The sequence below is a fragment of the Poecilia mexicana genome, unplaced genomic scaffold (genome assembly GCF_051168715.1).
Source record: "Poecilia mexicana isolate PSO_F unplaced genomic scaffold, ASM5116871v1 scaffold_21, whole genome shotgun sequence".
Taxonomy (NCBI): domain Eukaryota; kingdom Metazoa; phylum Chordata; class Actinopteri; order Cyprinodontiformes; family Poeciliidae; genus Poecilia; species Poecilia mexicana.
This window is the reverse complement of record NW_028263390.1, coordinates 6608538-6629363: the sequence shown is the minus strand read 5'-3', so window position 1 is coordinate 6629363 and position 20826 is coordinate 6608538. Positions and strand designations below refer to the sequence as shown.

The 20826-nt window shown below is 40.5% G+C and overlaps 1 protein-coding gene across 4 annotated transcripts in view; it reads right to left on the bottom strand.

Annotated features, from left to right (window-relative positions):
- Positions 1 to 1314: 1314 nt before the first annotated feature.
- Positions 1315 to 20826, bottom strand: part of ccdc85cb (coiled-coil domain containing 85C, b) — a 51832-nt gene continuing 32320 nt past the window's right edge. Inside the window, exons 2-7 of one of the 4 annotated variants that reach the window (XM_014984375.2) lie at positions 17588 to 17667; positions 15721 to 15762; positions 10033 to 10137; positions 6755 to 6847; positions 6274 to 6372; positions 1315 to 4028 (exon numbers count right to left, since the gene is read on the bottom strand). In XM_014984375.2, coding sequence (XP_014839861.1) covers positions 3939 to 4028; positions 6274 to 6372; positions 6755 to 6847; positions 10033 to 10137; positions 15721 to 15762; positions 17588 to 17667 — 509 coding nt within the window. In that variant the 3' untranslated portion in view covers positions 1315 to 3938. The remainder of the gene's footprint in view (positions 4029 to 6273; positions 6373 to 6754; positions 6848 to 10032; positions 10138 to 15720; positions 15763 to 17587; positions 17668 to 20826) is intronic. The other 3 variants (XM_014984378.2, XM_014984377.2, XM_088002074.1) reach the window with 3 other exon arrangements.

The following is a 20826-nucleotide window of genomic DNA, read 5'->3' as shown; positions in this document are numbered from 1 at the left end:
TAGATACATTTCAAAAGCTGCCTGACGTGTAGAACCAAGAAATCGCACAAAACCGAGATAGAAGGCTGAAATATCTCAAAATAAGGGAATTCAAAAACACACTAATTCAGTGAAATTTATACAAGTGGAGCAACCCAGTAGAGACATTAGCTCCAAACGGTAAAAACAGAAATGAAGGCCTACCAAAATTACTGCAAGTGTTCACAAACCCAGAACGGCACCCAAATAACTACTGGCTTCACTAGCTTCTGTAAAAGCTAATATTATGATTTATCAATAAGGAAAAGACTGGACAGAAATGGCATCAGTGGGAGAAATTCAGGATGTATACGTGTCAGAAGTGAACAAAACATTAATCCTTTAAACTAGACAAAAAGTGATAAAAAGTCGTTATCTTGAAAATTAGCAAATAGGAATGCTTCAAGTACGGTAATTTACCTAAAACGGGAGTTGTTTAAAGAAATTATTGAGTCTTTTCACATTAATTGGCTTCAAATATATCGTCACCTTCCAAAAAAGTAATGTTTTTGCCCAAAAGTAATTTCGGCCAAAAATAAATAAATAAAATAAAAATCACTTTAGGTCATTATTTTAGGGAAGGTGACGACATAAACATGGGAACAATGCCTCTATGGCACAGCAGAGGGCGTCATTGCGCAGATATAAAAGATAAGTGAAAACAAAAAATGTCATTCTTATTTACACATTTATATATGATTCTGATTGCATTTGTTAGTCATTTAAGCAAATAAAAACATAAAGGACCAAAACCAGATACTAATTGATTTAGTAAACAATTCTTAAACATTAGTCAACGAGTGTTTTATTTGCTTATTGACGGCAACAAATACCATCTTAGACAGGTTTCTTTCGTAACATCGCTGCATGTGTTCGTAATAATGTGCTTGGTATTATGGAAGATCAAAAATTCCGACATTTATATCACTGGGACATTTGGAACTAGATTTTTGTTGCGTTTATTTAAATATTTTAATGTTGATTACAATAAATTTTGACCCTGCTATCCAAACACGGCAGCTGAAATCAAGAATAATTACTTTATGTAATTTTTATTGTCTAATTTTGGTGAGTCTTCCACATTAGGATGCCTTGTTTAAACTTCCCTAAGCCAAGACAGCTAAAGTGCAAAGCTGTGTTGTGATGTAATTGGCTAATGCAACATTTATGCTAAGCAGAAACTTGCTAATAAGTGTATGAACTGCAGGATAAATCCTTACCAGCAGAGGGCGCTCTTGGTCATCCTATGTTGGGGAAAAAACCGTTCTCTTCAAATAAAGACAACACTCGACAGCATCATGAATCAACTTGTTTATTTTATTTCCCAGAGTTTTCTAAAAGTGGCCTAATTCATGTACACTTCACCTGAAAATTGCTGTTTTTTTATTTTTTAAATCAGTGAAATTTATTGAGAAACAGTTACAGTCATGCTAGTTGCTACAAGATTGACGTTTGGACCTGAAATCCTAGATTTGGATTGTGGGTCTTAGCATACAGGTGTAAAAAGGAGCATTAAAGAGAAAAGTTTAAAACAATAATAATAATAATAATAATAATAACGTAGTTGGGTACCAAATCGAAACATAATCAAGGAAAATGTGGCAAATTTCAAACTAAACGCCACCTTTTTTTTTCTTTTTCTTTTTTGTTTTAAGTATTGAAAATTGTACCATGGCTTTAAAGCAGTTCCTAGAAAAAAAGGACACTTTAAAATTAATACTTTGATTGCTTTTCTTTTACCGTTTAAGGGATAAAAAGGTCGGTGACGGCATCTGAACAAATATCACCAAAAATGGGAGAGCCTGTTCCGTCCATATGTCACATCTGTCCGATATAACTTACAGATCGATCAGAAATAATCAATTCATAAACCTGTTTGCTCCCTTCAACCTCTATGTTAAACCTGGCAATAAATACGCTGATGAATTGCTCATATTGACATCAAGAAATACTCATTTTTACAAAGTTTCGTGGTGTAAAGACATCGACGGGAAGACATACTTCTCATATTCTAAGATTGAAAAGGTAAAAGTAGAAAGAAATCGTGCACCTGCTGAATCCATAACAGAAAGAATCTAATTTAGCAATTTCCTTCAAATGAAAATCCTAAAAATGAAAATCGTAGTGCAACTACGGTTAGACCTTCAAAAATCTTATTGCAGTCGGTAAGCTCTTGCATGGATTCAGAAAATGCGTCGTGTTGCAACCAGATACTACAGCCGCAAGAAAACCATCCAGTCTTCATTCACACACACGCACAGGCACATCCACACAGACTCAGAGATGGGTGAAGGTAAAGCTCTCGCCCTCCCAACCTGAGAAAATGATTGTCTGACAAGCACACAGCATCCAAAGTTTTTAGCTTTTTTTTTTTTCTCCCACAAAGTCATAAAATCATCAAAAGAATCCAAATGGCCTCGGTACATTTTCAGAGGTTCAGTTGAGAAGGTATTATAAAGGTTGATCTGGAAAAAAAATATAATAATAATAATAATAATAATAATAATAATAATAATAATAATAATAATAAATGGTTAATACCAAAAGCAAACCCTGTTGAAGGTCAGACTGTGAGTGTGCTTTGGAAACAGAAAAATGTTTGATCACGTGGCCACGCTAGTGTACAAAACAGAGAAAACGTAAAATCAACACAAAGTAGTGCTATGGTTTTATACACATTATACACAAGTTATCAGCGACCCCTAGACGTAATTATATTCATAGACTCTCACGAGCAAAAGGCGCTAGATCACAGTGCGTCTCACTTAAGTTAATGTCTCAGAATGCTAATCCTAATTATACTCGTTGACCACTAGGGTGTGGAAAGGTCGGTGTGACAGGAGTTAGTTTTTTTTTTCTTTTCTTTTCTTTTTACATTTATTTATAGAGGGGTTACTATTAAAAGTTATCCAAAAATTCAGCCACACTGTCGCCCTCTCAGCCCTGCTGCATGCGGGAACAAAAGTGCCAAAATTTGTACAAAAAATAAGTTGTTAAATAAATATTGAAGTGGAAATACAATAAATAAATAATTATATTTATAGTTGCATAAATGTTGATGTAAAGAATAATAATTAAAAATAAAACAATATGAAAACCATCTGGTAAAATTGAATTTATTAACCTTTTCTCTTTTCAATAATCATGTGTTGCAGCACATTTTGAATTAATTTTATTGTTCAACCTGACAAAGTTTAAATTATTTCATAATGGACGGCAGCACAGGAAATGTGAAATAAATACATACCAAAACGGGTTCAATTTATATAACTAATTTAATAAATCACTGAATCATTTATGTAAATATTGAGGTTTGTTTTAAAATGTATCTACTGTATTGGAAGTCTTATGCCAAGTGGAAGTGGGCATTTATCAAATCATTTATTGCGATAAATTTATACCGCAAAAAATCACGCTAAAACTTTAAGTCCACTTTGCCCACGGCTAATTCAGAGTATTTATTTGACAAATTATTTGGCGCATTGTGGCACTTTTGAGCCCCCGTAGCACGCCGGGGAGGTCTCGGCTCCTGCGGCTTTGTCGCGTCTGTGCTTGAAACCATGTTGCACTGCCGGCTCACGAGAGCGCCGCCGTGCTCTCGAAAGAGGCCAACAGAGCGGTGTGAGTGTTTGAGACTGACGGAAAGTGGCCAAACTAGCTGCCGGTAGTCACCTTCAACATCGACTGGTTAGAAACGTTGTGTAATAATTCCACTGTACATGTAAATATCAAGACTACGTAGTCCATCCTGTAGCCGTCTCAACCGGTCCTAAAGAGGGCGTTTTCTGCAAGGGGCAGGAGGGGGCAGCTGATTCTCCGTCGGCAGTGGTGGAGCGCGGAGTGATGGGTGGTGTCGGCAGGTTTAATGCGGTGGCGTTCCCCCGCCCCCGGGTGAATGCAGGCGAGTCGGGTCGTCGGTGCTACAGTGGCCCCTTGAACTGGTTCCCAGAGAGATGCTGCCTGATGGACATCTTTGATCCGGCGGCGTCGCCCAGTTTTCGCCACACCACCTGCACAAACGGAGAGCAGAGACGAGATGCTGAGAGGCGAAGGGGAGCGGCCGGGTCAAGAAAATAATGCAAATAAAACTCGCTCTTCAAAAACGCAAAACACAACTCCCTGCAGGTGTGCATCTCATCTGAAAGTTATTTTTTATTATTTCAATAATTCAAGTCAAGTTCCTCTTTTCTGAACAGAACTACTAAAATAAAATTTACTTTTTATTAGTGCACCTGTACATGCGAAGCAGCTGAACTACTTTTCTTCCTCTCTTCCAGCTTTGTAAATGAAGTGGGGGCGGTGGTGGCCTCCCCCCGGTAATGTTATTACAGAAGCACTATTGTACTGTCCCCCCCTCACCCTTCCGCCAGATTCCTGGCCTGCTGCATACCTCTGCAGGGCCCAGATAGCCAGGCTCTCTCTCTCATCGTTGCACCTTTTATTCAGCAAAAGGCCTTTACAGTTCCAACACAGAGAGAAAGAGAGAGAGATATGGAGGGAAATGAGGAGAGGAAGACTAGATAGAAGAGAATGTGTGGTTGGAGGAGAGCGCTCTTTTCAATGCTGATACAGTGGAATTGATTTGACAGCTCAACTGTGAGCCTCCACTGATGGCTTCGTTTCACAGAAGACAAAAGAAAGGGGACAGAGGGGACGAAACAAGGCCGCTCGGGATGTTAGGACTGTAGCTGTGCTGTGTATTATGATGATGATGATGATGATGTATTCTGGGCCCGTGCAAGTCAAAACTGTGAGATGATGGGGCTAAATTGACATTTAGTTCAAACGATCGGCCATGTTTTCTGCACTTAAAGTGGAGTTGGGGGGTTTTGTTTCCATTGTGGAAATTGTGAGAATCCATGTAAAACACACACAGGATCTGTTGCATTGCACATATCTCATTTAAAAAAGAAAGAAAAATATTATTTTGAATCAGAGGATGGAAACATTTGAAAAAAATAAATAAATAAAATAAATAAATAAATCCAAACAGGTCAGAGACTTCCAGAGATTTCTATCCAGGACATAGAGGAAGGTTCACCATTCAAAGTGGTGTTTTCACAACTCATGGTCCGGTGGACTCAGATCTACTGGAACATCTATTACATTTTCAGCCGGTGAAACTCGCTTTCGCCGCATTGTGTCAAACGCTCCAAAGCAGTGGTTCTTAACCTGGGTTCAATTGAACGCCAGGGGTTCGATGAGTTGGTCTCAGGGGTTCGGCGGAGCCTCTGCCGCGGAGGTAAAGACACACTTGTGTAAAGTCGTGATGACTCTCCCCGCTTTGCCATCACTTGCTGCAGAGAATCACGTTACATTGCTGAGCCAATCAGAGCTGCTGCAGGGGATCACGTTACATTGCTGAGCCAATCAGAGCTGCGGAGGAGCACTGATTGAAGGAGTTCCACTCTCAGCATGGATTTGAACTTGTGTCTTTAATTACTTCAGCAAAATTCACCGTTTTTACCAAATTCTGTAGCTTTCGGTGTACTTCTAAATCTGCTCCATACTCGCATCTTTTCGGGGTTGGTACTGCCTCTAGTGGCGTGGGGGTGATAACACAGCTAATATAATTACATTACTAAATCAGAATACCGCAAAGTCTTTTGTGTGTCGGGGGGGGGGAATAAGAAGGGTTCAGTGAATGCGCATATGAAACTTGGGGGTTCGGTACCTCAAAAAAGGTTAAGAACCACCGCTCCAAAGTAATTAGAAAAGCTGTTCACCTCCTCGCCTGTGGAGGCGCTGCAGCAAGAACTACTGAAGTAATGCCTAATGTCTGAAGAAAACGTGAGCGCAACTTCCGTTGTCATGAAGCGTAAACAAAAATGGTGTGGTGTCTGATTTTAGCAGTTGTAGGATTTCACTTTTGTTTTTGGTAAAACACCACAAAGAAAAAAAAAAAAAAAATTCTCCAGCTCTAGACATGCACGTTTGTTTTGGTTCTATTTACCCAGAATGCCCTGCTTTTGGAGCTTTTGTTAATCGAACCGAGACCAGGGGTTGAGGGTTCACTTTTTTGATCAGAGTTTGATTATGTATTTGCACCGAACTTTCCAGGAAAACCGACTAGAGTTTAAATAAAGCAGACTAAGCATGGCTGGTGCGGTTAAGATGGTCAGCGATAAAGTGACAAATCATTACTAAATTCTTCGGGAAAAACCCTGCAGTTTCAATCTACAAAGGAGATTTAAAGGTCGTTATTTGCAGATAGATACAAAGCAACACTTTACACCGTGAGGTAGCTGAACTTACGTTGCACATCTCTCGCACGATGGCCTTCTCTTTCTCACTCAGATCGTCCTCGTAGTCCTCGGGAGCCTGCTTGTCCAAATTCTCGTGGACCTCTAGAACCTAACGGAAAGACAGAAGAAGGTCTGGTGTCACTGAGGCTCACAACTTTACTAAAAGCAAAGGTTTGTGAGATTGTGACTTGAACAAGGAGGCATCGCCATAACCACATTCCCATCAATTCAAAATCTTAGATATTTTTTAGGTTCTAGTTTTAAGTGCAAATATCTTTGTACATTTGAAACAAGACAAAACTAACTTACGAGAAGCTTTTCAGCTTTTTTTTTTTATTTTTTTTACGTAAAAAGAATTCCACTGGTAGCCACTTATAAGTGAAATAATCTGCCAATGAAACTGGTACTTTAAAAAAAAAAAAAAGTTACTTGCACTAGAGCAGACCAAACTGGTGAAACTTTGTGTGTTTGCAACGTTAAATGTAACCGACCTTCATGGCGTGCACCACCGCCTCGGGCTTCTGGATGGAGGACAGGTAGCCGGTGGCAGGAGACGATTCGCTGGTTGGCAGACGGTTTGTGCCCTGCAGGAAGGCAACAACCGTACATCCATGTCGTCAAACTGTCATGGTAAACGAAACACGGCGACGGCTAGAGCGGCTGCTAAAGGTTAAGCGGCGGGTCTACATCCTAAACACGTGGCGGACGTTCTCATTCCACCTGGGTCAGTAAGAGGCAAAAAAAAAAAAAAGGGACACATTTACTGTGGCACCGAAAATGTCATCCCTTTCATCGCAACTCAAATCACCTCTCTCCCTTGTTGGCTTTTTTTTTTTCCAATTCAGTTCCCAGGTCTGCAACCTGCAGCGGCGTGATTTAACCTGCTGTGATGTGAGCGGTGAGCCGGGAAGGAGAAGACCAGGGTGTTTGTTTTACTCATCTCACCCCCCCGGGTAGCTCCAGACAGTGGCTCTCTGTTTAGGGGACACGGAGCACTCAGAGACGCACAATGGCGGCATTCAGTGTGACCTGGCATCGGGGCCTGAGCATCAGACGCAGCTCCACCGGCTCTGGATGGTGATGCGTTTGTCAGCTCCCTCTGCGAACTCATTAACATGCCTAAACGTTCTGATCACGAATAATAGCTGTGAATTCCACATCAGACAAGGTGGATACTGATTTGTATCTGTTGTTTTGGTAGTTTCAGACTAGAAAAAAAAAACAGAGGAGAATGGGGTCAATTTGTTTTCTTTGCACAGATAAAGGTCGTTATCTTTTTTATTAAGGCAAATTTTTAGATTCATAAGAACGTATAAGAAAAGATCACATTTTATGCCTTAATTTATCTGATCTAATGTTAGTTATTCATTAAAAGTCGTGGAGGAATCAGATGGCGACCACAATGCGACGATTTTCAGTTCTCCTGCCCTCAAAGGCTAACAGGATGGCTGGAATTTCAAAAATCAGATCCTGCGTTGACCACTGAATGTACCGTACATAGACGCTACCCTGTTGAGATGATAATAACGCTCTTTGGTGTGGAAGCTGTTGCAGAGTGAATGACTGGATCTGACTAGTTCCATTCAGAGAGAGCAAGAGTTTTGGCAGATAACAGGAAGGGTGGTTCTCAACATTCTACAAAAACAGACAAAACTTGTTGTTTTTTTGATAAATACGAAATAAATATTCTAAATGCTCTCAACCAGAAGTCCTGAATGTTTTAAATATTTCAAACAGCTAAGCTACCTCCTCTGCAAGTTTTGTAGAGGTTTGTCGATCTCCCAAACACGTCGGTTAAAACATTTTACTTTATTCACTTTATTCTGTCCTGAAGAAGATGGACGGTGCTTACTGCTCATATGAACGGTCATTTGGGGACGGCTTCACTGCGTCAACAGGCCTTGCAAAAAGGGGAGGAACGAACCAAACAGTGTTAGATCAGAGGCGTGGAGTTCGAGAAAACACATAATCAGATCAGACTGAAAAAGTGTTTGGGTTAGTCATGAATACAGGCCGTTTCTCCCCCACCCCACCCTTTCTCATCTCTCCAATCATTTTTAGCCTGACAACCTCCCGCCCTCTCTCACTCACGCTCATTGACCTGAAACTGTGTGAATGAGACAAAAGCCTAAATACAGTAAAAAAAAGGAGCTGAAAGAGTGAATGGGATTCACAATATCCCGTCTGTCCCGGGTCTGTTCATTAAACTCCATGGATGGATAAACTTCAGCTAAATATGGGATCTAATTATATCTCTTTTGTTTTTTTCTGTAGTGATGCCAGCTTATGTTGAAAGAAACATTCAGAAGTTTGCACTGTTTTCGATGTTAGGCTTTGTAAATGTAAATTGCAACAGGTTTTATAAGAGACGTGTTGAGAAATAGGCTACTGACTGGTTTTCAGTTTGATTGTAAAGGCTAGCAGAGGACTGGAAACTCAAAAGTCAGATTATTTAAAGTCAGTGAATGCACCATTACCAGGGACTACCAGCTCAGAGTATCAACACATTTAAAAATGTATTCAGAGGAAGCATGGAAATGTAAGAAGCTACTGAAATAGAACTTATATTTTCTCCCAAATGTTAAGACTTGACTGTGGTTAACAGACGCTGTAAAAGACTGAGAGAGAGCAAGACTCGTAGCAGATAACAGGAAGGCTGGACGGAAAACAACGATGTAGCTTGATTTATGTTTTTGAGGTATCAGTCTCTGTCTATAGAGATACAGTCTCCACCGGTATAGTCAAGGTTTTTTTATGTAATGCTAACCAAGCTAACATGCAAATCACCAATATAAGATGCTAAAGATGGACCCAAACTCATCATTTTGTTCCCATTTTGTAAAATAATGGAGTTGAAAATCTGGACATAACCCAGTTTTGTCACCATCTCTCGACAAAAACATAAAAAGAGAAGGTATTTTTTTAAAAACTGCAAATTTTCTTTGCAATGTACAACATTATCTTTCTCTGTCGCCACTTACGCTCACTGTGTCAATTTGTAAAACATCCACAAGTGGATAAGTTAAAATCTTAGTCTACGAGACACACTTATTAATTGGCATTTTACTGAATTTCTTATTTTTAATTTAATTTTCTGAACCCCGTTCCTTTATGCTCCTGTAGAGCACTTTGAATTGTGTACAAATCATGCCATACTAATAAAATTGCCTTGCCTCGCATAAAGACCCAGTCCTCTGGGCAGTGGCTTTCCTTCGAGTGGACTAAGAAAAACAATTACCAAGCCTTTCCTCCCCAGACACTCTCAGGGTCAAAGGTAGAGATGGATTGAAGAGGATTAGTGCTTTCATAGTGGGATTCAGAACAAACAGGCTCCGGGGGAGGCAAAGAAAAGCTCAAGGGCCGGGAGATGGGATCAAGAGAACGGGGTTCAGACTCCCGGTAAGTTCCTTTTATTGCCTCTTTGTCTCTTTTCCAGTTTGTCTCCACCAAACTGTGACCCATGCCCTGTCATCCCACTGATCGAGTTCATGAGTAACATAGAGCAAGGTTGCCTGCGGGGGCGTAATTGAAGAGTTTCTAGGAAAGTGAATTAAAGCTAACCTGATTTGATTTCACATTTTCAGGCACCAGTGTCCTCCTCCCAACAATTAGGCGTGTCTGAGTTTATTTTCGTACGAAGTGAAACCCTGGAGTTAAAGCGCACTTGAACAGAAAAGGCGGCGTGGCAGTGACAGCCTGTTGTTACAGCGTCTGTCTGAGCAGGTAAGTGTGTGTCGGTCTCTCTCAGTGTGTGTCTCCCGGTACTGACCATGTGCATGGCCTCCTGGCGCTGGGGCAGCGAGGACAGCTGGGACTCGGAGTGGTACAGAGTCATTCCCTTCCTCAGGGCTCGGAGGTCACCCGGGTTGCACTGCTGCGCACACGCAGGCACGAAACGGACACACACACACATACACACACACCAACCACAAAACGACAGGAGAGATAAAAGACGTCAATGCCGAGAAATGGAAATTAGCATGAAACCAAACTGTAATGCATCCTAATGGACCAAAATAACCAACTTGGGAGGGTAGAGGAAAGTGGAAATAACATTTAATTATTCGCAGGGATGCACCAAAGAGAATAACGCCAAATTTTGATCTCTGAGTTTTGTAACGCTTTGAGATATAATTAACTGTAGAGAAGGGCAGATCAAGTGGCAAGAGATCAGAATGGACAGTTTGTCCTTGATCAGCTCTTATTGATTATTGACTGGTCAAACACGGAGGTGTGTAATATTTTTTCCTCTCATCATTGAATGCATCAGAAATGAGAACTCGTGTTAGTTTTGCTATGTGAACGCATCAACAGAATTTTTTTTTCGGGGTGAAATTTAAAAAAATGGTTCTAAACCTCCGGCGTCTGATATACGAACAGGAAATCTGGTACTTTTTGCATGTTCCCGTTGGATTCAAACTACTTCCTCCATCCAAGAACCTGCTGCACATTTATTAATCTTCAGAATGTCAAATTGGAATCTGTCAAAATCAATATCTGCAGTCCAGACCTCAGAAAATGGAGAAAAACAGAAGCTGGTGGCAGCCAGAGAAAACCTGATTGTGCGTCGCTAACGCCCAGCTTTCAAATGCTTTCTTCCCAACTTGGCTGCCTTGAACTGTCATAAATGAGGTATTTGAAGTGTGTGGTACACTTTTAAACAAAATTTAGTCTCAAGAGATACAAATAAGTTGGTGAAAAAACAAAACAAAAAACATCTACAGCAAATATGAAAGAAACAAAGAGAAAATTCCTGCAAAGATCCGACACAGAACCTACCCAAAAATAATCCATTAAATAAACTGGAGCAAACTACATCTTTTGACAGAATGCTGGTTACGAAGTGCTTATCTCGAGTTTCAAAAGCTTTTTTCTTTCTGTCTGAATGACTCACTGACGAGAGTTAAGTGACTCAACAACAACTATAACAAAATTAATTCTCTTAAAACGGTCGGAGCCTGGACTAAATGAGTGGAAAAAACAGTAAAAAGGCAAAAGAAATGCCAGGATGCCTGGAAAACAACTAAAAAAATCAAGAGGATTACAAAAACGAATCCGATGCTAAAATAAAAAAAATTATAAAAAAAGAAAAGTGAGGACTGAATCAAACATCTTTGCTCCTTCACCAGTTGGTACCCCGATTTTATCCCAACAAGTTGCCAATTCAGTGCCACAGTGCATCAAAATAAAATCTCCCTAAGCATTTTGATGAATTCTAGAAGTAATTATTAAAATCCAGTTAAATCAAACATTGATTGCATGTTATTTTTCAAAGATGTTACATTGCACACTTAGTAAGTGGAGCATAGATCTTCACTTGATTATGAGATTATGATCAAACAACAAATTTCCAGCACCTACTTTAAGACTTTTAAATGTCATACATTATCCAAACAAATTAAATAAACAGGTGTGCTGTATTCATAAAATAAGAATCCTAGATCTAAGGCATACAAACATAATGCAACCTTAGTCCTCAAAAACTAGCTGTAAAAGACCAAAACCATTTGTGTACCTTGTGGTCTCCCTTCCAACGACACCACCTGTGCTCTACTCATCAGCTGCTCCCTGAGCTAATGACACTTCACCACACTGAAATGTGGGCAGGATCACTTTGTGCCCTCATGTACGGTCACAATGTACAAAAGAGGAGTGCTCTTAAGATTTTGTCCTCATTAGCAGCCCAGAGGCGACCCGTTCCTGTTGGCGCTGTTGGCAGGATCACGGCTCTGTGACATTTTTAATGTCACGCACGGCTGTTTCTCCCCCCTCCTGTGTGTGAGGCGTGTTTTTTTTTTTTTTTTTTTCATAAATCACACGAGAGGCCTGGGGGCTACAAAGGTTGTTTTTTTGTCTTGTTTTTTATCACTGTTCAAGCAAAACACTCAGGTGCGCACTCACTTAAGTTTTCCGTGCGTAAACCCGTAATCGGCATTCCGTACCTCTTCTCTGCTCCGTGGCATTTCTCTAACCTTTCCTAATCTTTCCCTTGGCACTGCTTGATCTACCCTTTGTAGCTTTTTGTATTCAAGCCCGCAACGTTTTACTCTGGGCTTCGTCAAGAGCCTCGAAATGTCAGATGAAGAAAAGTGATAAACACGTGTTACATAAAATCAAACACTTCACCTAAATCTAATTGGTAAGAAAGGAAAGCGGTGTGTTCCATGGGAATCTTTTAAAACAAACCCAGCAGATGGACCTGGCTTTACTTCCAAGCACGCTCTGACCTTGACTATTTAGGCCAATAAAGATATTTGACAGCAGATGATAAATAAAACTCAGGGTCTTTCTTCTCTCCATCCATCCATCACCGTGCTCTTGGAGGTGACAGGCTGAAGCGGAGAACGTCGGCCATCAATTCCCCCCTTTGAGTGACGAAGGGCAGGAGTGATGCGGAAAGGACAGCGACGAGAAAGGTTTGATTGTTTTTCAGCCGTCTACAGCTAATTAGAAGCTCGACTTAAATGAAGCAGGTGCTAAGTGTGGCAAAACCAAAAAGCACGGGGACGCGCTACTTACAGGAACAATCGTGCTTGTATCTTTAAGAAAATCAGCAATCAGCTGAGGTTAGTTTTGCAGATATGGGAACTAAACCTGAATTGAAAAAAATGAAAAAAAGTGGTACTTTATTGTCAAAACAGAATAACAGTCAAAATGATAGGTGCTGTCTGAGTCTTTTTTGAAATCTTAGACTTGTTTTGTTTCAGCTTTATAGCTTAATTAACATATTAAGCACATAGTAATTCTGTTAGTAAATAAGTTGACAATCATTGACATCTAACGTTCGATCCTGCCGTCCTCTGGAGTGGAGTGTGATGACATATCTGGTCACAATACAGAGTTCCCTAGAATGAGAGGACCTCAGACTTTAGTCATAATTTGAGAAATATAAGAAATCGTATATTTTTTGACAAAGAAAGGTTCCACATATCACAAATGGTGTAAAGACCCTCGCAGATGTTAGAATCTTCCGAAGCTGAAATATTTAGTTAGTGTTTTTTCCAGCAATCAAAAATGGTGAGGATGAAGAGTGAGTCTGAGTGTCCGTGCTCCAGTTCTCTGTGAGAAAAGCCAAAAAGCAATTTTTGGATGCATCTACGTTTTCCATTTTCTTACACCTGCTCTCTTTTGGTTCCTTCCTCTACAGTCCCTCTGACATCTCTCTGTAACTCTGGTCTGGATGGTCAACATTCTTGAAATAAGAGGCTTTTGTTTGCCGTTTTAGCTGCACTCAAGTTTTAATGGGCCTGTTCCATTGTTCAGGAAGTTAGGCAATAGGTCCACTGAGTCAACAAATCCAACGCAGCATTTCCAGCTGCTCATCAAGATGACATGCAAAAGATCCAGAGGTTCACCTCTCTTTCAAAGAAGTCTCCCACTTTTAAATCGCACGAGTTTCTTATCTTCGAACGGACATTTTTCTGTTATTCAGTTACACTCACACACACACACACACACACACACACACACACACACACACACACACACACACACACACACACACACACACACACACACACACACCAGTTGTCAACCATGCATAATGCACACACAGATCCACCTGTGTTGGCCCCGTACGTTCAATAATTCAGCCCACCAGACGTCTCGACAAGCAAGAACAAGCCAGTGTGGTTTACGCACCAAAGCACGATGCAGGGTTCGTTCGCCTGGGGACAACAGTACAGAGCAGAGCAGATCCAGGGACAGACGAAGGTTTTTCTACCCATTAAAAGCCACATATGTACAGCAGGGCCACCGGTGTGAGTCATAAGCGCAACATGCAAGAGGCGCACAGAGAGGACTGGACACAGAAGCAACACTTCTGTTTGTTAGAGAACAGTAATCTCAGGTCGATACGTTTGACAAGGGAAGTTGATGTTCGCAACCTTCTAGATTATACCTGCTAGTTTACTCAATAAAAAGAAAACAAGCTGCATTCATACAGGAAGTGGTTTATTCAAGGTTTAGAAAGGATCTACCACTGATTTCCATGTTACATTTTTAAATGCGTCCCTGCTCATAATGCCATGAAACTCGACTTTTACCGTGGAATAAGTGTTTAAAAAGAGATTATCCTTAAAAGCAAGAAGATGTGCAAGAATTACGAATCACAAGTGGACTAAGACCACATGTCTCTGCAGGCTACAGAAGAAGAAGTCTTGTGGAATGAATTAGAAACAGTGAAGTGATTCAAGTAGCTGTGGAATTAGCGCACACACCTCCAAATTGTGCATACTGTTCCTGGGCGACAGAAATTGATGTTGATTTTTGTTTTCTTCTGCTACACTGCAAAAACAACAAAATCTTAATCGAGCAATCTTGGTTCAGTTTCTAGTACAAATATTTGACACTCGACATAAGAGAAAATTGACATAAAAGTAATTTTCATGCAAGATATATGAGCTTGTTTTAAGTCAATAATTTCTTAATATTGATGGAAAAAGTAATTAATTTCACTTATAAGAAAAATGTCTGCCAGTGAAACTAGCACTTTTTCCATCTATATTATACATCTTGCTGAAAAGTTATTTTTAATTTAGTTTTGTCTTATTTTTGAACCCTCATTCTTGCATCTGTGTCCTCAAATTTGTTCTGCCCTTTTTGGACGTGACACGGTGCTCTAGCAGACAGAGGTTTACATTTCCACTGCAGGGAAACAACTTTGCACGGCTAAAGGGAGTCAAAGAATGACGGCGCCAAGACAGAGATCCAGAGGCAACCCTACGCAAAAAGAAGAAAGCTAAAAATCACGGGCAGCGCTTCAGAAAAACTACATGCGACGCCAACTCCTTACAGTAATCTGCTAAGGTGTGGTTGCTTTTCTTAATTCCAAGAAATGTAAGGAGTGAGACACACAGAACAGGAAAATAACATTTTCTTTGGCCAACGTCCTGCTTTGTTTTTACAGATTTCAGGGAGGCTCTTCGACGGGGCTTGCTCCGTTCTACGTCCCTCCACTTCAGCCGAGAAAAAAAGTTGCAAATTTGCATTTACAAAATGAGTCAAGTGGATTTCCTCCACCACCTTATTAAATGAAACCGGTTTTACACGCTGTTGCACAGGTCGACTGTGTGATGACAGACGAAGTGCTGTGAGTAATTGGTGAATCACACAAACACTGCATCTTTGTCAAGGATGGGGTTTTGTAGTTCTGTATGTGTTTGACAAGATCAGGCGTAGATGACCTCTGCAAACCTTATCTAGCGGATAGAAGAAACTTTATACCCTTCTGCCCCTCCCCCCCAAAAAAACATTAGTGGAGCCGTGGCTGATTAGGGGAAGAATAAATAAAGTACTGACATCTGTTGCTTTGTGTCCGTCCGTTAGGAAGTAGAAAGTTTCAAGCTAAAAGCTGCGAAAAGTCCCAGCACCAAAACACTTGCAGGAGTTAAAGGAGAGAAGCCCCAAGAGCTGGTGAGCGGCAGAGCCAACATTCAGGAAGATTTCTAAAGGTTACCTTTTTCATCTGTATCTGTGATAAGCTATAGCGGTTATGGGCCTAGAGAGAGAAAACACAACGTGAAAAGATTTATTGCGTCATTAGTTTCTGGTTGTGTAATGAAAAGACCTTGTACCTTTCCACATTTTGTCATGCTCCAACTACAGACTTTACCGTGTTTCATGAGGGTTTTACAAGACGAACCAACACCAGAGGGCAATTGTGAAAAATGATTCGGAAGATTTTTGACTCACTAACTGATATAGAAAGAAATAACATTAGTCAATACAAGGGCTCCGTGGAATTAGGCAAACAAACAACTGCCATAAAATTGTTGAAAATTGTGGTGGAGTTACTGATTATGGTTGCTTTGCTTCATTTATAACAATATCCCAACAACTTTCTGTGAGGTCTTGCAGTTTTCAGCTGAAGTCAGTGATTTTTAAAGGTGACATAGCAATTTCAATTTTATATATCATGCATGGTGGTGGCAACATCATGCTGTGGGGCCGTTTTTTCCCCCTCCAACTAAGACAGGAATTATCTATTGGAAGCTACAGACACTAAAGATTGGGCTGGAGGTTCATCCTTCATCAGACAATAGTACTAAAATTATAGCCAAATAGCTTTTAGCATAAAACATATCTGTGTTAAAAATGGCCTAACCAAAGTCAAAACCTAAAGCTAATAGAAAATCTGTTGCCAGGCTTCAAAACAGATTCCCTCCCTCCAGTCCCATTGAGTTTGAGATGTTTTGCAAGGAAGAAGAGACAAGAAATGTCACTTTGTAGCTTTGCAAAGCTAGTCGAATTATCCTAGCAATGCGGCTACGACTGCAGGAAATGTTTCTCTTTTTAAAGCTTCCAATTTTGTCTCACTTGGCAACTATTTACCTTTCTCTGTTGGTTTTGGTTTTTACGTGGAAAAGGTCCACGGCTCTGAGTGAGTTACTCGCCAAATGCCAGCTAAAAAAAAAAAAAAAAAAAAAGAGGAGCCTCCCATTATTCCTTCTTCTTGCCTCACGTGGATCACCTAATTGTAACATTTAGGAACTAATTGTGGGTCTCGTTTGGCAACGGTGACTCCAGCCTTACAGGAATCTGTTGGGACGTCACTACTGAAAGAGGAGTTGGTGTAAAAAAATAAATTAACAAAAAAAAAAGGAGTGAAAGGGTTTTCAGGATGGAAAATTCAACCTCAGCTTGACTGTCTGCAGTCTGGCTGGCATTCAAACGAGCTGACGCACATCATAAAACCTTCTGATGAAATGATAATGCTCGTCTCTATCTTTTAATGACATCTATCCCAATAATTAATGATTTGTCCTTTGAATGTTGCAAACTTTCATCCCCCGTCCTGAAGGGCTAATTAGTGCCTGGGCTTTTAGAGCAGTGTGGATAAACACACTCCTCTGGAGACTGACATGTGACCTCCTGGTGAACCCACACTGCTGTGCCCCCCCCCCTCCACCTCCTCCATCTCCTCACTCTTTCATGCTCCACACATTTAATCCTCTGAATTTTTTGGGGGGAAGTCACCACGAGGTCAACGTTGGAGGAGAAAGATGGGGTGGACAAAGTTTTACTCAGTCACTGTCACTTAAAGCTTTCCCCTCTTCTTTTTTTTTTTACCTCTTCCTCTCATCTTTCTTCCACTTCCCCAGCTTCTATAACAGCTGGGGCTAAGATCATTGCTCGCATCTGCAGATTACAGACTCCCTATGAATTAAACATGGGTACACATATTCTGCAGCTAAGAAGCCTCGGCCCGTTGTGAGGGGACGTATTCGCAGAGGCATCGCAGCCACCGATCGCACGTTTTGGGCTGAGTTTTGGTGAAATCCTGACAGGGCTCGTAGGGGAGATGTTGCGTGTCTGCGTCTCACCTGAGAGAGGAGCTTGTTGTTGTCGTCCTCAAGTATCCGGACCTTTGTCTCCAGCTGCCTGATGTAGTTGGAGGAGGAATCTGAAAACGAGACGGAGGAGAAGCGATTAGCATTTCAAAGACCTGGAGCGGAAACGAGAGGCAGACAGGCGGGCCAGTGGGGCAGAAAAAGGTTGATGCGCAAGTAAGACTTAAAAAAAAAGAAGAAGAAAACGACAACAAGAAAAGTCTTTCTGCAAGAGTGCTCTCCAAATGGTTCAGTCTAAGATTGAAAAAAACAACAACAAGAAAACAGAGAGCTGACCTTTTAGTTTCAGAATAGCTCAACTTGAATTAAACAGACTTTGACTTTTCCCCCAGTCTACCCGTTATTATATACCACCACTCAGCCGGCTTAAAAAGGGATACTTAACTTTTTCTGTTTTCGAATGTCGTTAGAACCAATGCAGTATCAAAACTGACTCAAAACTAAGGTGACTGGATCTTATGAGCCATTTGTTCCAGCTCTTATTTTATATAGTGATCAAATTACATTCTATGGTACAGAAGCAACAAATGATGTTGCATCTTTAATTTGGATTTAAAATACATAAGAATCTAGAAAAAGACCTAATGCCACACTAATTCTACACAAAGAGCTTTTCTGAGGAGTCAATTATAATGTATTATTGCTTGATTACACATTTTAAATCGAGTTAACTGCAGGGTCTGCAATGAATCACAATTAACCATGCAATGACAAAATAATCATTGTTGAATAAATAGACAAATGAGCTCAACAGCAAAGATATTTATTGTTTTAAATCTGTTGTTTAGGTTATTGACCCATGTCAACAAACTATGTAAAGTGCTATTCAGTTCAAAAACACTTCAATAAGTGTTTTCATAAGTAAATAGCAGATTAATGAGTAAAAAGTACTTTCCTTTGTACTTTCCTTACAAAGGAAAGTAAGATTGGCACTGATCTCCTCTCCATGTGGCTGGCAAAGAGCAATCCAATCAGTACCCTAAAGGCCTTTTTCAGCTTCCTGTGACCTCTTCCTTACATTCCTACTGTTATAGTCGTGCAAGTTTCAAGGGTTTCAGGAACACCTGATCAGTCAATATTTGTAACCCATGTTTGTTTCTATTTGGTTGCCATTAGTTACGTGTTTTTGGAGGAGAAGGGGAGAGAAGGGGACTGGCCTGTGGCATTTGAGTAATGCTGTGCACGGTGTTTAACTGAAGCAGAGAAGCATAATCATTGGTGCAGTTATGTTTTCATGGTGTTAAAAGGGTGAAAAATTAATGTCTGTAAACATTGCTTATTAGTCATAATAGCTACACTACCGGATTTTCATATTGGTGCATCCCCTACTTTTTACTCATTGATCTGCTATTTGATCAGCTGTTGAGTCTTAAGCAAAAACGAACAAGACTGAAAAAGAAAGGTCAAGTTTTCTCAAACAAAACTACATAAAACCTCTCATTAAACATTTATTCTGTTTTCGATCTCATTCTGTCTTTCAGCCCTTAAAAAAACCCCCAAAAAAACCATTCAAGTTGGAAAAGATTTAATGTCTTTTTGCAGCTGTTTGCCATTTGTTGCGCAGTCTATGAGCCAAATAAACTTAATGCAGCCTGACATGAACAAACATTTACTCTTTTTTTATTTTTTTTCTGCTGAACCAGAGCCTTTGAGTCGCCCGCATGTCTTTTGTACTGCTTGTTAAATATCAAAAAGACAGAATAATTGCACAACTGGGGTCCTCCTTACGTAGCAGCACTCTGTGCTAACCTGGATCAGGTTTACCGAGTTCAAGCTGGAGGATACGAGCCGTGTGAGGGAGAGGTGCAGTTTGACTCGGCAGGCGGCACAGAACCCGCTGTCTAAAAGGCTTGTTTAATTTATTGAGATAAAAGCTGAGTTACGAGGAGGCGCACACTTCTGCAATACACACACACACACACACACACACACACACACACACACACACACACACAAAGGACTGCAGTGGGACAGAGAGGGTACACTCATGCAACAAAGTGACGACAAATGTTATCCATCAGTGAGGTGAGATAGACATTATATACCAAGCATGAGTCAGAATTGGTACGTTTTTATTTTCCTTTCAGAAGTAGACGTGCACCAATTTATCGACTTATGGGCGCCAATTTCATTAATGTTGGGAGATTGGTGATCGGATACTTAAGTGTGAAGCTGATCTTATCTACCTTGGCAAAGGTCTAAAAATCAATCACTATTGGATCGGCCTAAATTGGCTGGTCGGTGAGGGTTTCTAAAAATCAGTAATCAACAATCAGCCAGAAAACTGCAATCGATGCACCCCCGATATGAAAGAAATATGATATGGTTGTCTCAAAATCTTACGACATAGTGAATTAGAAAAATAGAAGAAAAATAGTCTCGTCTCCTGCATCTTGCTAAAATATTCACACCCCACACATCCTGAAGCCTTCAAAGATTTTTGTTGGTATTTTATCTTATCGACTGTCAAGTGGAAGGAAAATGAAACCAAATTGTTTTACCAGTACAAATGTGAAAAGTGTGCCAGTTAAGTTTTAATTTGTTGGGTAAAGACTTATGTACAGAAACATTTTACTGCGGTTAAAAGTCTTTTGAGGTTGCTTATGTAGCGATTGCAATTTTTGACAATTCTTCTTTGTGAAGTAACACAAGCTCACTCAGACTGGATTGAGATTGTCCATCTTCAAAGTCTTGCTTTTGGTTCTCAAATACATTTGGTCCACACTTTGACTAGGCCATTCTAAGCCACTGCATTTTAGTCCTGCGAGTCAAAGCAGAAAACCTTTGGTTTTTTACGGAGAGCCAGTGCAGCTTGGCAGCCATCGGCTGGACACCTACAGCAGGAGGTTAGACTGCCCAGAGCTGGTAATCCTCTCTAACTGCCTTGTGACCCTCTAATCTGCAGTCATCTGCTGGCCTGACCTGCAGCCAGATCTCAAGCCGATTAGGACGGAGGCTCCTCGGTCTTCAGTTATCACCAGCACGCTCACACAACAACGGTGGAGGACTCCGAAAGACGGAGGGAAGGGGGGGCAGGGGGAGAGGGCAGAGATAAACACACTAAATAGAGTGGATAAATGTCACTCTATTTAATTTAAGTTATGGAATCAAACAAAAGAAAAGTGAATGTACTTTTGTTTCACAGGAACAACTACAGAGTTTTGACATGTGTGAAAGTGTTTTTTGAAAATTAGCAGCATTAGAGATGTTTC